Source organism: Falco cherrug, chromosome 13 (genome assembly GCF_023634085.1).
Source record: "Falco cherrug isolate bFalChe1 chromosome 13, bFalChe1.pri, whole genome shotgun sequence".
Classification (NCBI taxonomy): Eukaryota; Metazoa; Chordata; class Aves; order Falconiformes; family Falconidae; genus Falco; species Falco cherrug.
The window spans coordinates 27,563,451-27,583,396 of NC_073709.1; the positions used below are offsets into that span (position 1 = coordinate 27,563,451).

Consider the following 19,946-nt stretch of genomic DNA (forward strand, 5'->3'; position numbering starts at 1 on the left):
GTAAAGCGTGCTAAGGAAAAGACTAGTTTTGGCCTATGTACTTCGTGATGCTTTTGTAACTGTTCAACCAACCAGTTTGAAAAACAGCCAACCTCAGTTAACTCATTATAGAATATTGCCATTTTGTGTTTCATCTCAAGTGCAGACCATTAACGCTTGATTTTTCTGGTTCTGTCTAGCTTCGGAATACACTGCGCTTCATGCTGGGAAACATGGCTGGCTTCAATCCAGAAACCGATTCCATCCCCGCTTCAGAGATGTACATAGTGGATCAATACATGCTGCATTTATTGCAAGATTATGGCAGCAAGGTAGGGGCAGATTGTCTTTAGATGACTGTATATGTAACATTTTTCATGGGTTATACCTCTAGGGAAAATTCTTTTAAGAGTATGAGTAACGAGTATGTATTAAGTAGGCAAATGATTACCACGAAGGTTTCTTTGATGCAATGTGCACTCCCTTAAGCACATTGCAAGTTTTGAGAGGAAGGCTTTGTTTTTAACATTCTTAACTTGGTTCTGACATAGACCAGTCTTTCCCGCTCTCCCCCGGCCCAAGGCCTGAAATCAGAAGTCTACAGAAACAGAGTAAGATATTTAAAAATGTAAAAACAAAACCAAAAACTTCTAGAGCTTTGGAAATCTTCTGTAGTCCAAAATTTAGTCATTCCTGTCACTCAGAACCATTCTGCTGGATGAGAAGATACAGACATGAATTTCTGGGATTCCCCCTGTCCTCTCCCCTCAAATTTTGAGTTGAAATTATTTCTTTGTCCGAATTGTTAACCAAATTACCATTTTTTTTTTTCCACTCCAACAACCTTTAAAGAAAAGATTCTCCCAAGGCTTTGTGTTGCTTCTTACAGTTTAAGTTCAGGTTCATCAGAGGTTGTCATTATGTGCCACGTGATGAAAACCGATATACTGTTCCTCCCCCAGGTTACCGAGGCGTACAAAGAATACGATTATAGCAAAGTTGTTCGACTATTGCAAGCGTTCTGTTCCAGAAACCTGTCTAACTTTTATTTCACCACAGTCAAAGACAGGTAAGTTCATTACTGCTGCCTTTAAAAGGGAAAAGACAAGTTAATCTGTTTGAGATCGAGGTAATAACGTTCCAGGCGAATGCCGAGTGACTGCGGGTGTCTCGGAGGAGATTTCACAGTTGCGTATCCTGTGTTCGTGCACTAAAGCTCACAGGCAAAAGCTTAGCTGCTCTCAGCTGAGTGTTAATGTCATCAGCGTGCTTCTGTGTTCTGTCCACTTGGGGTACTGAATCATTTTGCAAAGTAATCAAGCGTAGACATTTAAAACTGAAGTTTTAGAGATAGATTCTTGGTTGTGCATTTCTACGCAGAAGCAAGTGCATCTGAATGCGGGAAGGCAGAGGGAAGGGCTTTGAGCACTGAGCTGGGCAGCCGACTGTCTTTTACTGATCTAAAAAACACGTAAAGAATCCGAAGAATGTGACCGATACCTTTGTAACTTTTGAAAGGGCTGTTTCACGGGGGAGGGAGATGATACTGACTGCAGGTTATACTGATCTTTAGTTTTCAGAATGCAAGTAAAGGGCAGGGTGGGGAAAGAAAAAAGCCCTAATGCTGAATTTTATAGATGAACCAGAGCAAAAGGCTAACGGAGCTGCAGGTTCACCCGCCTCCCTGAGAAAAGATTCTCTGCCATACAAGTGAGGCAAATTAACATGCCACGTACAGAATCTCCTTTCCTATGAGGGAGCGTGGCTGCATATGCACATGGTTCTGTACCCACGCCACTGTGCTTGCCCAGGAAGGGCAGCTAAGGAAAACTTCCTTAGAAAGGCAAGCTAGGTCAGACTTCTGCACTTCCAGTGGCAGTCCTGGAACTATGGCTCTTAAGCAAGAACAGCAACATGAACGTGCAAATACTTTCCAGCTTTCACCTCTGTCTTGCAGGCTCTATTGTGAAGAGGAAAAAGATCCTAAGCGGCGCTCGTGCCAAACTGTGCTAGCAGAGACTTTAGATGTCGTGGTCCGATCCTTTGCACCAATTCTTCCTCACTTGGCAGAGGAGGTTTTCCAGCACCTCCCTTATAAGAAAGGTAAAGCACGTATAATTTCTAAGCAATTCTTCTAGTGCACTGTTTAATTACACAGTTAGAAAGAATGCAAATGCAGAGGTACACCATTGGGTTTTATGAATAGAGAGACACTAAATTAAAAACTCTTTTGTTTGCTCAGAGGGTGTGTTTCGTACTGGCTGGATTAATGCAAGCTCAACATGGAAGAAGCCCGGCATTGAGGAAGCAGTAGAAGGTGCATGTGCAATGAGAGACTCTTTCCTTGGGTCCATCTCCGGCAAGAATGCTTTGGAATATGAAGTCGTTATTGTAATTGAGCCCGGATTGCTGTTTGAGTTAATGGAGGTAAAAGATGCAACTAAGAATAGTGTTGTCTGTGCAAAAAATACTAATTTCTGTAAACTTTCTTCTGCTTTGTTACTTGCCAGGAAATCGCAGAATAGTTGAGGCTGGAAGGGATGGCTGGTGATGGTGTAGCCCAGGCAGGGTCAGCTTGAGCAGCTGCGCAGTTGGGTTTTGAATACTGGAGGGTGGAGGCTTCACAGCCTGTGGCAGTGCTTGACCCCCCTCAGAGTAAAAAAAGCGGGTTTGTGTTTCCCTGGAATTTCCTCTTTCCAGTTCTGTCTGTTGGCTCCTGTCACTGAGCACCAGTTTCCTTTGCTGAACTTCAGGAGATTGCTGCTAGCCCATTTCTCCAGCCCGAGAAAGAGTGCAGCCTTCAGCTGCGTCAGGCACTTTTCCAAGCACCGTGTCATCAGCAGACTTGCTAAGGGTACGCTCTGCCCCGTCATCCAGCTTCCTAACGTGTTAGATGGTACCGGACCCCGTGCTGACCCCTGGACTACGCTAGTAGTGACTGCCAGCTCTGCACTCCTTGAGAACGCCTGTTGTAGTGCCGCCGGCGGCACTTTCCCAAAGTAATGGGCTTTCTTCCTCTGGGGGTCAAAGTAACTTGAAAATTTCTGCAGAGGGACCCTTAGATGCTGTAGTTCCAGTCTGGACTCTTCCTCTTGGCAGGAGTAAGTAAATTAGGCTCGTGGTTCAAATCACCCACGCTGACTAGGAACCGGTGTCTTAGCATCTGTTTTGAAGACCGGAGTATTTTAGAGCTTGCAGCAGCGGACCCCAGTTTTGATGCTGGATGTACACAGAGCTGTATATATGCATATATTTACACACACACAGGCACAGGCGTGCGTAAGCAAACTTGTGTTCCTTGTGACAGCTGTGGCAACCACATACAGTGGTTCTGCTTTTGCTTTAGTATTTTCTATGGGAGGGATGTCAAGGAACAAAACCAGGTTGCAAGTTTGAAAATTAACCCTCTTCCCTAGGCACTGCAGGCTGAAGAAACTTCTAGTGTTTCACAGCTGAATGAAATAATGATGGCTTCCCAGACAACCCTGCTGAGCGAGCTGCCTAAAGAAACACCTGCAGATGCAAACATCATCAAAGGGACCTTCCTCATAAACTTGGAAGGTAAGAGAACTACCCCAGGCACGCTACTACGCTAAGCAGGTGGTACTTCTCTGCACTACACCATGCTTTGCTAACTACACCTACACCTACGAGCTGACTACTATACACATGAAGTGAACACTGCTCTCAGCAATAACGCTTTCTTTAACAGGTGGTGATATCCGTGAAGAATCGTCGTATAAAGTTATAGCCCTACCCGCTGCCAAAGCAAAATGCCCTCGCTGCAGGAGATACACTTCCGCTTCCTCAAGCACTCCCTGCCCACGGTGCCTGAAAGTCATTGCTGGAAAAGGCAGCACGTGAAGATGAAAAGCTTCTGCACAAGCTGTTCCAAAGTCTCGAGTAGTATACAAGAGCGGTGGCTAACCAGAAGGTCTCTGTGCTGCAACCTGTAGAACCAAATGCTTAAGCCCCGGCTGAGTTTTCTGCTGGTTTGGGGGGAACCTTATGTATATATACCTACCTGTGTATATCACTTTTCAGCTTAATAAAAAGGGTCATTCAAAATAACCCGTTTACTTGGGTTTAGCAGCCTGTGTTCTTTCAAAGTTTACTTCCCTTGAAGTGGAACTGCACAGTAAAACAGCTGTTGTTTAATTTCTATACTGCCAGCAGGTGCTTCTCTGGACCCCAGAGAACCAGTCCCTCTCTACCCTGGAGTGCCTGCTCCTCTTGTAAAACAGAACAGAAGAAGAAAAGGTAGTGACCACCATTCCCTAAAAGGAAGGAAGAGACAATGAAACCTCAAATTTTATTTAATCAATTTACACAAATCCACAGCAAATTAGACACAAAATAGCACTATATACAGAGTATTACTTACAATACATTACAGATTTGATTGGTGTAGTGGGTCAGCTCTGACATGATACTCACTTACAGTAAAATCCTTTCCACAGCTCTCCCAGGATGCAGGAGTGTAACGCAACTAAGAAACAGTTTTGGTTTTCCCTGGGTTTCATGATGACTGAATCTCTAGCGTACTCCTTTCTGCAGAAGTCTGAAGTGCTGTCAGGCAAGGAGGTAAAGTCTCCTGTATAATCTTGCCTTGCATTTCTCCCCTACAGCTGTTTTAACCTCAGTTAGGGCAGTCACTACAGAAGTACCTAAAACATAGACCAGGGCTGGCCGCTTACTTTTCTTTACTATGATCTCGTGTAGTATCAAAACTTCAAGAAGCCTTAACAGCTACATTTTAAAGTGCAGTAATTAGGAACTGGCAATGCCAAATAGGTGAAGGAGGCTGGTTGAACAAGCCACCTACATAACAGTTTGGTTTTTAGGGGGAGTCTAACCCTTAGATGACAGCAGCACATACTTCAGAAAGGTAAGAACAAATTCTGTCTCCAGCAAGGCGGAATACTTTGTTTCTTACGTCTAATGCAAGAGGAGCAGGTTACACGATGGACTTAGGAATTTCAGCTGACTCCAAAAAGTGTACACCAATTTCATTTTTCTCTCCTGGCTTCCTTTAGGTAGACAGTAAACAGTACTAACTGATGCAAGATAATCATGTTTAATACCACCGCAATAGTGAGGATACTCACTATATGATTCCCTGTAGGTACTGTAAATAAAAGGGTTTTTAAGGCTAAAGTGTACTCGGTACTATAGATCTTCAGTGAAGTTGGGTCAACTACTTAAAGCAGGTTTTGACTACGAGTTAACATGTGCAGAGATCTATAGCATACTGCATCTTCTACAGCGATAAGATGGGGGAACAATCTTCCAGTAAGACATTCCTTGACCTACTTAAACTCAGCAGAGGTTAATAATAGAGGAGAGAGATGAAAATCCAGTTTTAGCTGAAGCCCAGCACCTTAAGAGACAATACTGGGGGAGACCTGGCCTGCGAGAGGAGTCCGTATTTGTGTCTGGAGAATTGGATTCTCCTTCCCAGCTGTTTCTAGCGCGGGCTGTTCTCCCCGTGCGTAAGGCCCCAGCACGTTTCACCCTGTCTAGTGCAGCTGTCATCGTCACCTACAATGCAGTTACAAGGCACGAGCCCAACACCAGCTCTAGCTTCTGAAAAAGCAGTATTGGCTTTACATGGTAACTTCAGAGACTCTTTTTTATCATTATCATTATTATTATTATTATTCCTCGGGTGTAATTCTACAGCTCGTTTGGAAAAATAAATCATACATGGAACATTGAAACTGCAGCAGTTACTGCCAGCATGAAATACAGAATTTCACAAGATGTGATTTTGTAAACGGACTAAAACTGCTGTCAAATATATCCAATTTAGATAGACTACCGCAAAAAGCACTCAAGTCAGAAATAAATAACAAAGCATTTCAGATACTAACAAGTGTACTAGAAACTAAACATCTCTGTACTAGCGCAGAATTTAAAATATACTCCAATTTAAAATTACCTTCTGAAATTCTGGGATGGGATGCATTGTTCTTTTCGTTGTTAAACAAGAGCCACACAGAAGAAGTTTCTTTCAGTGCAAGTTCAGCCTCAGTCGTGTGAAATCACGCATTACACCGCTACACAGCAGAACCGCGCCAACCGAAAGCGTCACTGTGAGATGGCTTCTACCGCCTCTGTCAGGTTCAAGGCCAGGTTATACTGCCCGTGGTTCTCCGGTAGGTGCTCCATGACTTTGCTGATGAGTTTGGCTGTTACTGCAATTGGCACTTCTGCGTTTTGAAGTTCCCGGTGGTTCTATATAAAAGAATAAACAAATCGGAGCAATGTTACAGCTGATCATCTGCATATAAATCCTCCTGAGCTTGTATAAAACAGATTACTAAGGTTTATCAACTCAAGCTGATGTTTTGACCCCTGAAAGTGTTCTATCCTTCATGAAACAGAACTACCACCAGGAAAAATGAGAACAAAATCTTGTTTCTGTTAGTAAGAAAGGGCCCTTCAGCTGTCATCTCTGTCTTGGGAAACAGAAGCTTCTGAAAATCAACCCGTTTTCCTAAATCGAGCTTAACTTACCATAGCTTTGAGCCAAGTGCACAGTGTTGGAGGAAGCCTGGCAAGGAGTTCCGTACCATCCTTCGTCTGCACATGAAGTAAAGCAAAGGCCAGTCTCTGTCCAGCCAGTATAAGCAGCTGGGATGCAAGCACTTCTTTGTCAGCCACCTGAAGGTAGGCCTGAAAACAGAAAACCAGGGAGAAGTAGAGAGTAGAAAAACAGGGAGAAGCTGTATCAAAAGAAGCTTCTCAATACTAAAAGGACAAATAGTTTGGAGGCTATTTCTTGTGTAACCTGTTACTGTAATAAAGCACATTACTAAAAGCTTCGTAACAGCAGAAGTGTGAACAAAGGCAGAGAATTACTCCGTACACAGCAATGGGCAGGAACAAGAGACAGGTTTTACAACATATGTTAAGTTCAACAACATATTCCTAACTTCCATATAATCTCTTGTTTGCTTCCCCCCTCAAGAAAGGGAAGGATTTTCTTGTCCAAGGACTGGTAAACTTTTCCTAAAATAAGAGATTAACAGGCAAAAAAAAAAGCAGATTCCTGAAACTATCAAATATAGTCAAATTTCTAAGGAAAGCCATACTGGTTTAGACCAGTAGTACAACTCCCTGTCATGTTTCTGCTAGTTGCTATACACAGATTCTTGCTGGGAAATAAAATGAAGATAATTATCAGTCTTGAAAAAGTATTTTTCCAGCCTGGCTTTTTCAGCCTAGGGATTTTTTGAGCCTGATAATACTTGCCTAAACCTTCCAGGCATCTTAAGTAAGTGAAAAAAGTAATTTTAGCAGAGTATCTGACATAATGCTGTTATCGACTTAAAATCATTAAAAGCTGTTATTACCTCTTCCCCAAGATGATCCATCCCATAACTATACAGCTCACAGACATAATGCCTTTTGACCACATCCTCAGAGACTTGAAGATACTGAGCAAGGTCCACAGCCAAAGTTGGCCAATTCTTCCCCTTTTCAAAAGGAAACAGTTCCTCTTCTGAGACTTCTTTGGCCTTTTGTGATGAACACAGTGCCTGAACCACTGCACTCACAACTTTGACCAAGAACTTGGAAGCAAAAATTGCAGGTTACTTCAGTATTATTTGAAATTTTAGAAGTTTAAGAACTTTCAGTACAAAACTTATACCTACGTGTTGTCGTAGGGATAACACATTTGGATCCATATCACCACTAGGTAGCAGCTGAATTGAAGTAAGGTCTTTGAAAAATGCATTTTTGCCCTAAAATTGAGAAACAAAGACAGGCCTCAGAGATACAGGGGAATGCAAGTAATCCATTTTGATCCAATGCTAAGAAGCCTACTTATTTTTTTACATTTAATTTGTACTGCATCTTCTATTTCTCTCGGAGGATAAAAATGAATATTGTAAGTTAAAGCTACAGGACAAAACCAAACTTTTGTTCGTGCAATCATAATATGTCGAGGATTTGCTTTCAAACTTCAGACTGCCTGCCTACTACAGGTAGCTGATATATACTACCAGCGGGAGCTGAAGTTTGGATGTTATTTCCCGGTCCCTGGCTCTCGACCAACATACCAAGCATAATATGTAGAGAGAAATGGAAACTAGCTGATAGAAAAATGCATTTCATCTGTTCCCTACTGGTGTAGTTGACACCCGTAAGGAATCTTATGGTCTCTTGGAGCTCCAGACGAATCAAATTTCAGGTAAAGCCCTGAGTGATGGCACGTGGTAGCCCTTGTTTCAGCCCATCACGCTGCAGCAGTGACATGTGCAATGCCAAGCATCTCTGGCACTCCTGCTCCGTACTGAGGCAGGGGGTAGGGAAATTGGGACCGAAAAAGCGCCTGTGTTAAAAGACAGTGATGAACGTGTAAGTCTAGACAATGACTTGCCTTGTCAGAAATAAGGTAATAAATGGCCTTCAGAACTTTTAACCCTTTTTTCAGCCATCAGCCAAGATTCTCTAAAGACCTGCTAGAAATTGTCTCATAAAGCTCACAGAACAAATGGAAATCTTGAGTGAGTGAAGGCAAAAAGGCAGCAGCTGAGAATAAGAGTTGTATGTAAAAGAAAGGAGGCACAGGACCAGGATCTAATTTCACTCCTGAGATGTAATATGCATTCTTAAATGACAAGAGGTAGTATAATGCTTTCTGCTAACAGATAAGCAAAAAAAAAAGCGCATAAAACCAATGGAATTTGATCTATGGTAAAATGCTGAAACCAGACCCAACTGCTTCATCAGAGCTTGCCCACAGACAAGAACCTATGGCAAAAGCAGAGTAATATTCTGCACTTCTAATATTCCAGTAAATCATTAAGAAGAAATCCGCACAGTATTGCAGGACTAAATCATCTTTTCCACAGCAGGAATTAAATGAAAGTCTGTACCAGTACTCTGTGGGTTTTGTTTTGTTGTTGTTTTTTTCTTTAAATTGTAGTGTGGTAAGGCTAGGAGGAGGAAAGCTCAGTCTGTGGTACCTGCTTTGTATCGGGGTCAAGCTTTCCTGGAGATATATTGTAATGAATATTAAAAACAAGGTCACTGCATTTAAAAAGTGGTTTATATGCACTAAATGACAAGCTGCTTATTCTCTTTGAGATGCTCAGAATTCTGGAATAATCACCAGCAATAACAGATACAAGAGCGACACTAACATATATATTTAAGGTCAGAAATGTTACGTTTTGACTGATCTGGCACTTCTCAAAGTCACCAGAAAAAAACAGTCACCCAGTGTTCTTAGGAAGCAGTATTTTCAGGCCAGCTAATTATTAAGGAGCGGATTTTCATGCATCTGAGGTCACTACAAATCTTTTATTCATAAGGAAAGGCACCAAGTTTGGGTCTCAGCCTGAATTCTGGTGACAACTTCATTAATGCACCACAGTGAACTAATGTCTTTCAGACAATTGTGCATGAACTATTAATAGAGCGAACGCTAGCATGTATTATAGATAGCAAGAGGAAGGATAGCAATATTAAGATGTATGCTTTCAAAAGACATACCTTGCTATCAAACAGCGAAAGAGGCTTCACACTCTTCAGAGAAAACCTCATGATGGCATACAAGATAGTACATAACACAAACTGGTGTTCAGCAAGTGGGTAGTGAATGCGTTTCTGCTCAAGGGCTAGCTCTACGATCGATACTGGTCCTTCTACCGACACCCAAGCATCTTCGGTATCTAAGACAGGAGCCTGCATTTCGTCGCTGCTAACATCAGCCTGCCAGAGCAACGCAGAAAAGTAGTCACATGCAAAGTGTCCTCTGTATCGGCCTTCTATGCAAAAGACACTGCTTTAATCACAACTTCTCTGGAGCGAAATTAAGAAGAAAATTTCACATCGACTAGAAGTTCATTCCTATTTGTCTGAATTGAACAGTGCAGAAATTTGTATAACAATATTCTTTAAATGTGAAGTTCCTTACCTGCTACAGGAAAAATAAAAATTTACCTCCAGCAATGTTTGAAGAAGATCTGAACAGCAGCCGAGAAAAGCTGTCATCGCTGTGTCACCCATACCTACGTCCTGTTAACAAAGAGTATGGTTTAAATCGTTTCAGTTGGAATTGAAACAGGCTTTTATTAGCTCTGTATGTTTGAGAAGAGTTGTTGACATAAAACACATTAAGCTCAATTTATTAACCTATTCTATTTAAAGGTAAACAAATATTTGCTGAAGTACAACTAATTAGAAATAATGGGAAAAAATAGGAATAAAGCTAAATGTAGCCATTTATAATACTGTATCTCTAAAGAAGACTGAATTCCTCAAGTAATCACGTCTAGTAAATTTCATTTTCTGAGCACACTGGGTGTCTTCCAAAAAAAAAAAAAAAAAGTAACTAATGAAATTACGCATGAAAACTAACAGTAGTTTGTCATGTTATAGTCTGAAATCTTATCTTCTATAATATTTGAAGTTATACTACTGTTCTAATTTGCTTAGTCAGATAAAGATTAATTTACATTTCTTAAAATGTGTAACATTTTCTCTAGGGCTGTATTTTGAATTTTTTTGAAACTTCCAGAAATAAATCACAAACCAGTATTAAAATTAAGGCATTTTTATTTCTTTCCTTCCATTTAGACAAAAGTAGTATTACTTGCCCGTCTGCACAATCTGTCCTTTGGAGCTTTTCCAACCTGTTTAATAAAACATAATAATTCAGCACAATTAAATAATTTTCATCATAAGGTAACCGTTACCCCATGTTCTAACCCTTTATTACTATTTTTCTAATTCAGAGGGGGAAAATAGTTCATTACAGCTACATAATGTGACACACTGCATAGCTTGCTTTCAGCAAAAGATTTGAGACAGATCATACAACTCAGAAATGCACACTGCTGATGCCCATACTTAATTCATCCCTCTTGAAGTCCAGGATTAGAAATAAGTCCCCGACGTCCTCAATTCAAATCTCAAAGGCAGCTAAAAAATTCCCAGTGATTTCTATAATACACTTGGTATTACATGGCTCTAGCTCTGTGATATTAGAAACACACACTAGGGAACAAGGGAAGAAGAAAAGGAAAGTGAATGCTCCAGCACTTTTCATTGAGATAGAGAAGGTCTAATAACAAAGTTCTAAAGGGGTTTCCATGCTTTGCCTGTCTGAATTCTTCAGAAGACACACCTCAATCATCCCCTGTTTAGGAATGTTACTAGGAGGTCCGATTTCTGTAAATTGCATCACGTGCTGCACACGACAAAGCACATACACGTAAGTGGAAGTTCTCTCTTCCATAGCACAAAAAAATAAAATAATTACAACAGCATGGCAGAGTCTAAACAACAGCTGAAGTGAGATTCCAGGGTCCTGAGTTACAGGATTATTTAAACTCCAATTCAAGTGATCCATCATCCTGTTTCAAAGTCTGAATTCAAGACAACTTTCAGCTGTCCATTATGGGACTGAGTACCAACAGATTTGGAAACTTTATTTTTCTAGAAGCTGGTGAGTGTGCTACTGCTTCTATGACACAAACCCAAAGGACTAACTCCCAGCTTTCAAGCATACATAAGTAATGATTAAAAAAAGATAGCAACATTTGTTATTACATGATATTTGTTTAAGGTAACAGATGTGTGCAAAAACAGTTAATAAAAGCCTTTATATCTCTTCTCCTGTGAGTATTAATCTAGGCAGAAGTAATGGTGGTGGATTTCCATAAAGGCATGCAGAAAAACTGGAAGAGTTTTTGCAGAAGAAACACCTACTACAACTGAGCCTGTTTGCTGAAAGGAACGAGGAAGATGACAGTCTCCCAATTCATAGAGCTAAACAAAAAGCAAAAGCAGAAGATGAGAGGAGCAAAGGAGAAGGAAAAAAGATGACAAGACAGCAAATCCTTCTGGGTTTTGTGGGGTTTTCTTTGCTGGTTTGTTTGTTGGGGGGTGGGGGGTGGGGGGGTGGTGCCCCCATCATTGACAGTTAAATCACTGTCAATGCTTCTCTCTCTGCATCTGGACTTCTACACTGAAAAACACTTGGCTGCTGCTCTACCTCCAGCAAACCAACAGGCAGATTCCCCTTACACAATGTAAACAGATCTATCACTTACTGACAGTACTCTTCCTTCATAAACTGTCTTCCAGTCCTAAACAGAACTGACTTCCCATAAATAGATCCATGCTGTATTTCTAAGCGTGAAAAAACCTGAAGCTCAGCAGGGACAGAAGACTGCTAAACCCCACAGCAAACAAGCTGCCAACTAGAACAGAAGCTGATTTACACAAAGGTAGTGACAGAAACGCTCCACAACATCCGCAAAATGTTCTGCCTTTTGAAAAACAAGCACTCGTACACGCAAAACTTGGACCACATTAGGAAAAGCTGCTGTTTGTGGGAACCAGAAACTTTCATGGCAATAACTTAGCAGGAAAGAGGCACAAAGAAAACACTAACTTATTTATTGTTTTCTGATGTAAAATGACACAAACAGACACATACACAGTTTCAAACTGTTTCACAAATACTTTTTCTTTAGCAGCTACAAGCTAACACTGCACGTCTTCAGTATACATCAGCCTGTGCTGATTAGCTGTGATTTAAAGCTGCCTATAGTTGATCATTCCAGATTTTGATATTTTAAAATATGCATTCCTTCATCAATTCCAAGTTAGCTACATAACAAATGAAATAAGCAGGCTTTTGACGCTTAAATCGGAGATATCCCAGACTTTTTAAAACAATTGTTTAAAATACTAGTTTCATTTTTCAGTTAATTATAAAAATTCAGCCTCAAAAATACTGTCACAACACTGCACTCACCTTTTCCATTAGATACGTAGCAGAAGAGAGCCTTTTTACTATGAATGTGTTCCACATCATCAGAGCAATACCTAGAACAATCGCAAGCTTGTAAACTCCAAAGGAACAGAAAAGAGATCTTACTAGCAATGGCGTGAAAAGCCAAAGTTTCTTTAAGTCAGGGAGGGCAGTTAAAAAAAAGATGGTGAACGAAACAAGAAGGAACTGTAAGTTATCCTCACTGCTTTATACTTGGTACTTTAGATTTCAGATTTCTCAGGGGGAGACTACCTCGGTGATGAAATAACAGTCAGAAATGCGATGAACCACTGATTAAAATTATTATGTAAACTGGGTTAAACATTGTAGGTAGGACAAACTTTGGTGCTAAGCAAGAAGGTTTAAGACTAGTTGTTTACGCATAGAGTGCACCTTATTTGTACACATAAACAGTCTACAAAAAAGGCAATTGTCATCACATTCACTAAAATAGTATCAAGTATCAAGAAATCCATCAAAAATCAAGAGTATCAAGAAATGCATGAAGAGTAATTGCAAGAAGCACGTGTCACTAAAATACAAGAAAAAAATAGTTTCAGAGCAATTTTATTTTAAATGGTTTTAAACACATTAAAACTTTATCTCACCAACTTATTTTCATGGTTCTGATGGAAACAGCTTTTCAACATGAAAAACAAAAGCTTGAATGTCAGCAGTTGGGGATTGGGGGTTTTTTTGTTTTGGTTAGGGTTTATTTAGAAAAAATGGCTATCACTACCTATGAACTGTATACATTCACACTAGTTGAACACAGTCGTTTATTCTGTTGTTTTACAATTTCAACAAAGATATTTTTTAATAATAGCTTCATACTTACCATGCTGAACGTGAGCGTTAACAATGCATCTTAGATGATCTATGGACCTAATGAGAAAACATGCTTCCTTATGTAAAACAAAAAAGTAAAAGAGCAAGTTAATAGATTATTCAAAACTTGGTATAAATGTAAACTATTGATTCTTAAAGGGCCCAGGCAGATTAGTTTAAAGCTACTATTTTTTGACAGTTACAAAACTTGTAAGTTATTCTGATATTTCAATCTTTTCTGCTATTACGTGACAAACATACACACGCATGGCAAAGTAACAAACACACTGTGATTTCAGCACCATTTTCACGGCTTTGTTTTAGTATATGTTCTGCTAACATACTCCTCGCTGAAAGGTACCTCCACTGACTACAGTTGCTTTTCAAATACAAAATCCATTTGTGCTAGGAAGATTAATTTTTACTCCATTTCATAATGATAGAGTACGTTTTTCACAATCTCAAAGGAACCTTCTATTCTATAGCAAGGTGTTATGCTGCAGAAATCTAAGGAATGCTAATTTCAATTTTATCATCATCAGAACTTTGGACAACGTTCTCCAATATTAGAGAAGCTACAGGACAGCAGTGGAAGAAAGAAATTTTTCTTTCTTTCTCCTATGACAATTCCAAGCAGTGGCCAGGGAATCTAAGAATATTCAAGAAATCCTTCTTTCTTCTTTAAATGGAATGGATTCTAGTTTAACAAATCTAGTATTCTGTGGTCTGTTTTAACATACCTAGAAAAGAAGAAAGGTTCATCACTATTTTTGCAGTACTTAAACTGTTTTGTACTTGCCCAAGATACAGTCAAAACCCTTCTTCACACTGTTTATTTTAATGCAGTTTCCACATTTACAGTTTTGAGAATCTGGTAGCTTAGGAACGTACAGTCCTGTATGTCACCTTCGTGAGGTGCCATTCAGCCGCAGGCCCTGCATTCATTTTCTCAAATCAGCTCCTGCTTGCCACTTATCACAAACAAACGGTAACTAGTATGCCTTCAAAATCAGTCTTCTTAACGAAAGTTTTTATGAACTATTACAAACTTGTGCAACGGCTTCTGTTAAGCCGGTCTTAACCATTACTCCCTGCAAATTAAATTTTTTTACCTCTGGGTCCTTATTCCACTGCACCACATATTCCCAACAGCAGTGTGCATGGAGTACATCCACTTCAAGACTACATGGAAACTGCTGATACGCTAGTTGCAGCAGCTCTAGAAAAAGAAAATCTAAAGTCACGGGACAGACCTCTTCCCACTCTGGTTTCTGCCACTTCACAATAGTAGCAACTAAAACATCTCTGCAGGCATTTAGAATTTGAAAAATTTGTGTTATTTCCTTACCTAGGATTGTTTCCAAGCCTGCATCTTCTTCTGGTTCCTCAAAAAAGATAGGGGTATGCATTTCTACAGATTCATCAGTACGATCCGTATTGGTTTTGTGCTGGGCCAAATTCAGTACAAGAGGGCTGAAGCCTTGCTTAAAAACCCACTTTGCTACAGTGTCAGCAATACCTCCTAGGCCATTTTAAAACAGAAAGAAAAAAAAAAAGTATGAGGTATAGTCAATGTGTCCCACAAGATTTATGATTCAGAATCAAAGGACAAGAGATACAAGTTTTAACTACTACCATTAATTACATAATAACTCTACCAATTAGAAAACTTCCCATTCAAGTGATCAGACATTTACAATGCAGTCTTCACAGTAATACCCTTTTACAACTTTAAAGCGGTATTCTATGTGGTTTGCATTGGTTTTTAAATTAAGAAAAGTAACGAGCAGAACCATTTCCTGCGCAGTGTATATCATTAAGTAGGTAAGGATGGCTCAGAAGTCTACTAGAAACACAATCACCCGTCTTTCCAAGAGAAAAAAAAAAAACGTACCTTTCCCAGCCTCAAGCAACTTCTTCACGGAAAGCCTGCCCAAAGGCTCAGTCTGCAGTGACGACACTCTTTTTGTCCTTCTGCTCACTTTGCTATGCAGTAGTGTTTGAAGTATCAGACAATCCTCTAACTGTTTCAGCAAAAGTTTCCAATACTCAGTATCAAGGGAAAGTGCTTCCCAGGACTCCGTGTCCGAACCTACAATTATTTGGGAAAACTAACAGAACATACAAACTGGTTTAGGTCTGTTCAATTAAAGTAGCACAGTTTTGTTTAAAAAAAATGGATAGTGTTAAAATTGAAAGCTATATCCCAAGAGCTACCGCATTTTAAAGAATAATTTAGTTCAAAGTATGTACATCAACTACTATGCAACGACCAATCAATATCCCACATTGCTCACAAGATGCACAGATTCTTAAATAGAAGCCTAAGGAAATAAAGGACCTGAAAAGTCATCTAATAGTCCCATTTTTAAGTTCATATTTAGTTGAGAAGTGTGTTAGAATCCCTTCAAAACGATTTAATTTTAAATCCTTCACTATATACACATTAATCCACCTACATTTCAATTACCTACCATATTAAAAAATACATATCATGCACCCAGAAACACTGGATCATACCACATGGCAGTTCTGTGCATTGTTTTGCTAATTCCCACATTTATCAGCAAATGCCCTGCCAGAAAGCCCAAGAATCTTTCTAGTAGGGTGTAGATCAGATTTTTAGCTTTGTGCACCAAGGCAGTAAACTCTAGAGTTCTCAGAAGCCTGGCTATTAAGATTTCTAGGCTTTAGGACAAAGGGGGGGGGGGGGGCAGCAGAATAAATGGCTTTAGAGGAGGGAATTTTTGAGGGAAATAAAGCTCCTCCTTTATTCTTTTAAGAGCAGAAGAGAAGGTGATACAGGAGAGAGCCCATGGGTAAAGCATAGTATGTTGCAACATACCAACAATCCTATTTGGGCAACGCTGACTATTTTAATATACAGAATTGCAATAGTTAATTGCAATAAAATACTAAAACACTTCCCAGTAATCTAGTTACAATTTATAAGGCAGTCTACTTACAAGACTGAACATCACCTAAACTCCATCTAATTTGTTCAGTCAAGTAGAAAAACACACATATGCCTAGTGCTATGTAGGAATGGAATAACCTTTTCCATCTTGAATTGCAATGCTGCTTGCAGTTTCACAGTCTCAATCACAGCTTTGTAAAGAAGATACTTATTACCGAGAGAACCAAACACCCATCACCTTAAGAAAACATAGTAACATAAGTGCTAAGAAAATTCACCAGCGTATTTAAAAAAAAATATTGAAAACTATGTTAAAACAGGTTTAACATCCAAAGTTCAGTGGACTTCTCAAATTCACGTGGGAACTGTGTAGACTTTAAGCTTGTCAACATCATTTGCTATCAAGACAAAAGCTCACTGTACAGTTCCCACGACATATATAAATATGTTTAGTAAACAATTATGATGTATCATTCATTCGCCTCAGCACGATATTCTTCAAATTCAAATACAAATTTTCAGGCTTACCGGATGGTGCATGCTTGTGCCCGTGTTGAGGATGTTGTTTTGTTAAAGACAGCAATTTGCATGGAACTGACACAGTCAATAAAACAGAAGGGGGGCATCCAAAATGACTTACCTTTTTCTCTGTCACACTGTCAACGATCTGTGCAGTGATGGAATGTCCAACGTGAGCGGACAACAAGGCAGCTGCGTTATTTTCAGACTGAACACAAGCCGTTCGCATTTGCTGCCACCAGGGGGAAATGGACTGAGTGTCCCAGGACTCGTCTATAGCCACTGGAGGGAAAGGGAGGGTGGGACACCCAACTTGGGTCACCGGGTGTTCAAACTAGTAAAGCAGCACTTGTATTAATACAGCTTTTATTAGAAGCAATTTCCAATTACTCTACATTATCTTCTTCTAGATATGTAGCATACAATTTCTAGATTATAAATTAAATTTAGAATAAAGAGCATAATGTGAATTACTCTGTCTCCAAGTTTCCTTTTTAGGAAACAGGCAACAGATCTAAATCACGCGGCAGCAAAACCTGCTGCGTGCTTACTAGATCTAATGAATATTACAAAATGACACTTCACAACGCAGAGACAGCTCCTTTTGTGATTTCTAGATGCCACACATATTCAACGCCCTCAGGCCGTCTCTCTTCAGGCTGCCTCATGTTCAGCAAAACTAATTTATTCAGACAGCAGCAGTAGCTTAATCATGCTTCCAGTTTCAAGCCAACAGTGGTGCCCTGTGGTGAACTAGACGTAAGGGAACCTGGCACAGATATATCCACAGCACCTCTGTGTGAGGTGGGAGAATCAGGAATTATTCCTTACATAGCTTACCCCAAATAATGACAAGTTGACTTTATATAGCACCCCTGAAGTAAGAGAGATGTTCAATATACAAATGCTGCTAGAATAATGGTGTCTCAAAAAGTTACAGCAACTCAAACGACTTCTGAGAGGCAGGCAGCACAAGGTGGGGGGGGGGGGGGGGGGGGGGGGGCCAGAAATATACACCCGAAAAAGGGAGGAAGGACAGTCACCTTCTGGTGCCAAATAAGAGCTTTGTCAGCTTAGTGGAGAGTGAAACTACATGGCATGAAGCAGCCTTTAATTGTAACGCTCTTCAGATTTTGATTGCATTTTTGGTTAGTTGATCAACATGCAGCATGCAGCTGTCACATAACTGGGGGGGGGGGGGGCGGGGTCGGGGGGGAGGAAACCCTAAATGGTAACACAGGCTGGTCAGAGTAGCAGATTTCTAATAATATCAGTTGTGTTTACATGTCCCAAATGCATATTTCACCTTTCATTTTGCTCAGAAGTGACAGCATAGTGTGAAGGCAACTGACAGAATCTGGTTTGTCTAGAATATCTTTTTCCTTGGAAAGCCATAAATTGAGAAGGAGTGACTGCAAAAAAAAAAAAAAATAGAATATGGAATTAAAGCAATTGAATGAAACTGTAATATTGCAACACACCTAATACAAACACTTTCTTTCTCTAAAAAATTTTGTGGCAGAGAGCAGAAATGTTATACCCATGAACTCTTACTATATGAATATAAATATTGCATAAGACACCCTATGAAGACTTTGAAATGAAACAATACAACCTGTATCTTTCATTTAGAAAGATACCTTAGAAACACCCTCTTCTGAAGGCACAGCCAGCTAATACCAGTATGCTACCAATCTCAGCTTAGTAAAAGTTATTAATACTACCCCTGAAAATCCTAATACAAGCAAATAATACTGAAATATGTATTTCCACTGTAGTGGATGGAAGAAGAGTAGCAAAACACAAATTACATGCAGTTGAAAGACCAAGATGATTGTCTGAACACTACTAGCGATTCTGAAAAATTTATTTTTAATTCCTTTTAAACTTCCCTGCTTGCAAAAAGGAATTATAACAAATGTATCAGTGCCTGAAATTAACTACTCTCATAATTTTTGCTTCTTTGTAGAAGAAAACTTCAGCAAAATTTTAACACTTGTAGTCCTAAAGGCATAATCTAGAAATTCCCACTAGAATATCCACATTTGCAACTAGATTTTTTTTTTGGCATCTCTTTAGTGGGAAATACAGACACAAATACCTAAAGAACTAAACATGGGGATATTTGAACACAGCATTAATCCAAAGATCAACATTCAGAATTTTTCCTTTCAATGTTTTGTTTTCAAAATACTACATCAAAGTTTTCAAGTATGTAATAAATATCTTACCAACAGGATCTGAGGGCTAAAACCTGCTGATTCCAATGCACGACACATTTCTTCTATGGAACTCTCCCCACACAAACACTTCCAGAAGAAAAAGCTGCCTGAAGCAAAAATTAGTCAACATTATGAACAACATAAAGCCACAGCCTCTTCCCGTACGCTTACACAGGAGATCATCTATTGATCAGGTCCCACTGAGTGCAACACGAAGGACCAAGTTACATCCAGGATGCCCTAATGGTTTACCCTTAGTGGAGAAGGTTCATTACAAAGGACACAAGTGTTCCTACCAATAAAGGAGTCATATAGAAAATGAATTTACAACAAAACAAAGATTATTGTACTGCTTGGATGTCCTGGTTTCAGCTGGGGTAGATTTAATTTTCTTCCTCATAGCGGGTACATGCTGTGTTTCGGATTTGGGATGGGAATAGTGTTGATAGCACGCTGATGTTTTTGCTGCTGCTAAGCAGTGTTTACACCAAGTTCAGTGTTTACACTAAGCAGTGTTTACAATAAGCAGTGTTTACACTTAGTTCAGATTCTCACACCACTCCACCAGCAAGAAGGCTGGAGGAGCACAAGAAGCTGGGAGGGGACAGAGCAGGACAGCTGACCTGAACTAGCCAGAGGGATATTCCATACCATATGACATCATGCTCAGTATATAAACTGG

General features: G+C 39.8%; 2 protein-coding genes across 5 annotated transcripts in view; one reads left to right on the top strand and one right to left on the bottom strand.

Annotated features, from left to right (window-relative positions):
• IARS2 (isoleucyl-tRNA synthetase 2, mitochondrial) overlaps positions 1–4,050 on the top strand; it is a 38,647-nt gene extending 34,597 nt beyond the window's left edge. For both annotated transcript variants that reach the window (XM_055725745.1, XM_055725744.1), the window contains exons 18-23: positions 180–311; positions 942–1,048; positions 1,937–2,082; positions 2,222–2,406; positions 3,396–3,540; positions 3,692–4,050. In XM_055725745.1, coding sequence (XP_055581720.1) covers positions 180–311; positions 942–1,048; positions 1,937–2,082; positions 2,222–2,406; positions 3,396–3,540; positions 3,692–3,843 — 867 coding nt within the window. In that variant the 3' untranslated portion in view covers positions 3,844–4,050. The remainder of the gene's footprint in view (positions 1–179; positions 312–941; positions 1,049–1,936; positions 2,083–2,221; positions 2,407–3,395; positions 3,541–3,691) is intronic.
• Positions 4,051–4,277: 227 nt separating this feature from the next.
• Positions 4,278–19,946, bottom strand: part of RAB3GAP2 (RAB3 GTPase activating non-catalytic protein subunit 2) — a 49,110-nt gene continuing 33,441 nt past the window's right edge. For all 3 annotated transcript variants that reach the window (XM_055725743.1, XM_055725741.1, XM_055725742.1), the window contains exons 21-35: positions 19,274–19,371; positions 18,349–18,454; positions 17,164–17,324; positions 15,501–15,717; positions 14,955–15,128; positions 14,719–14,825; positions 13,617–13,683; positions 12,761–12,831; positions 10,593–10,628; positions 9,937–10,011; positions 9,487–9,705; positions 7,641–7,730; positions 7,338–7,556; positions 6,499–6,657; positions 4,278–6,216 (exon numbers count right to left, since the gene is read on the bottom strand). In XM_055725743.1, coding sequence (XP_055581718.1) covers positions 6,070–6,216; positions 6,499–6,657; positions 7,338–7,556; positions 7,641–7,730; positions 9,487–9,705; positions 9,937–10,011; positions 10,593–10,628; positions 12,761–12,831; positions 13,617–13,683; positions 14,719–14,825; positions 14,955–15,128; positions 15,501–15,717; positions 17,164–17,324; positions 18,349–18,454; positions 19,274–19,371 — 1,946 coding nt within the window. In that variant the 3' untranslated portion in view covers positions 4,278–6,069. The remainder of the gene's footprint in view (positions 6,217–6,498; positions 6,658–7,337; positions 7,557–7,640; positions 7,731–9,486; positions 9,706–9,936; positions 10,012–10,592; positions 10,629–12,760; positions 12,832–13,616; positions 13,684–14,718; positions 14,826–14,954; positions 15,129–15,500; positions 15,718–17,163; positions 17,325–18,348; positions 18,455–19,273; positions 19,372–19,946) is intronic.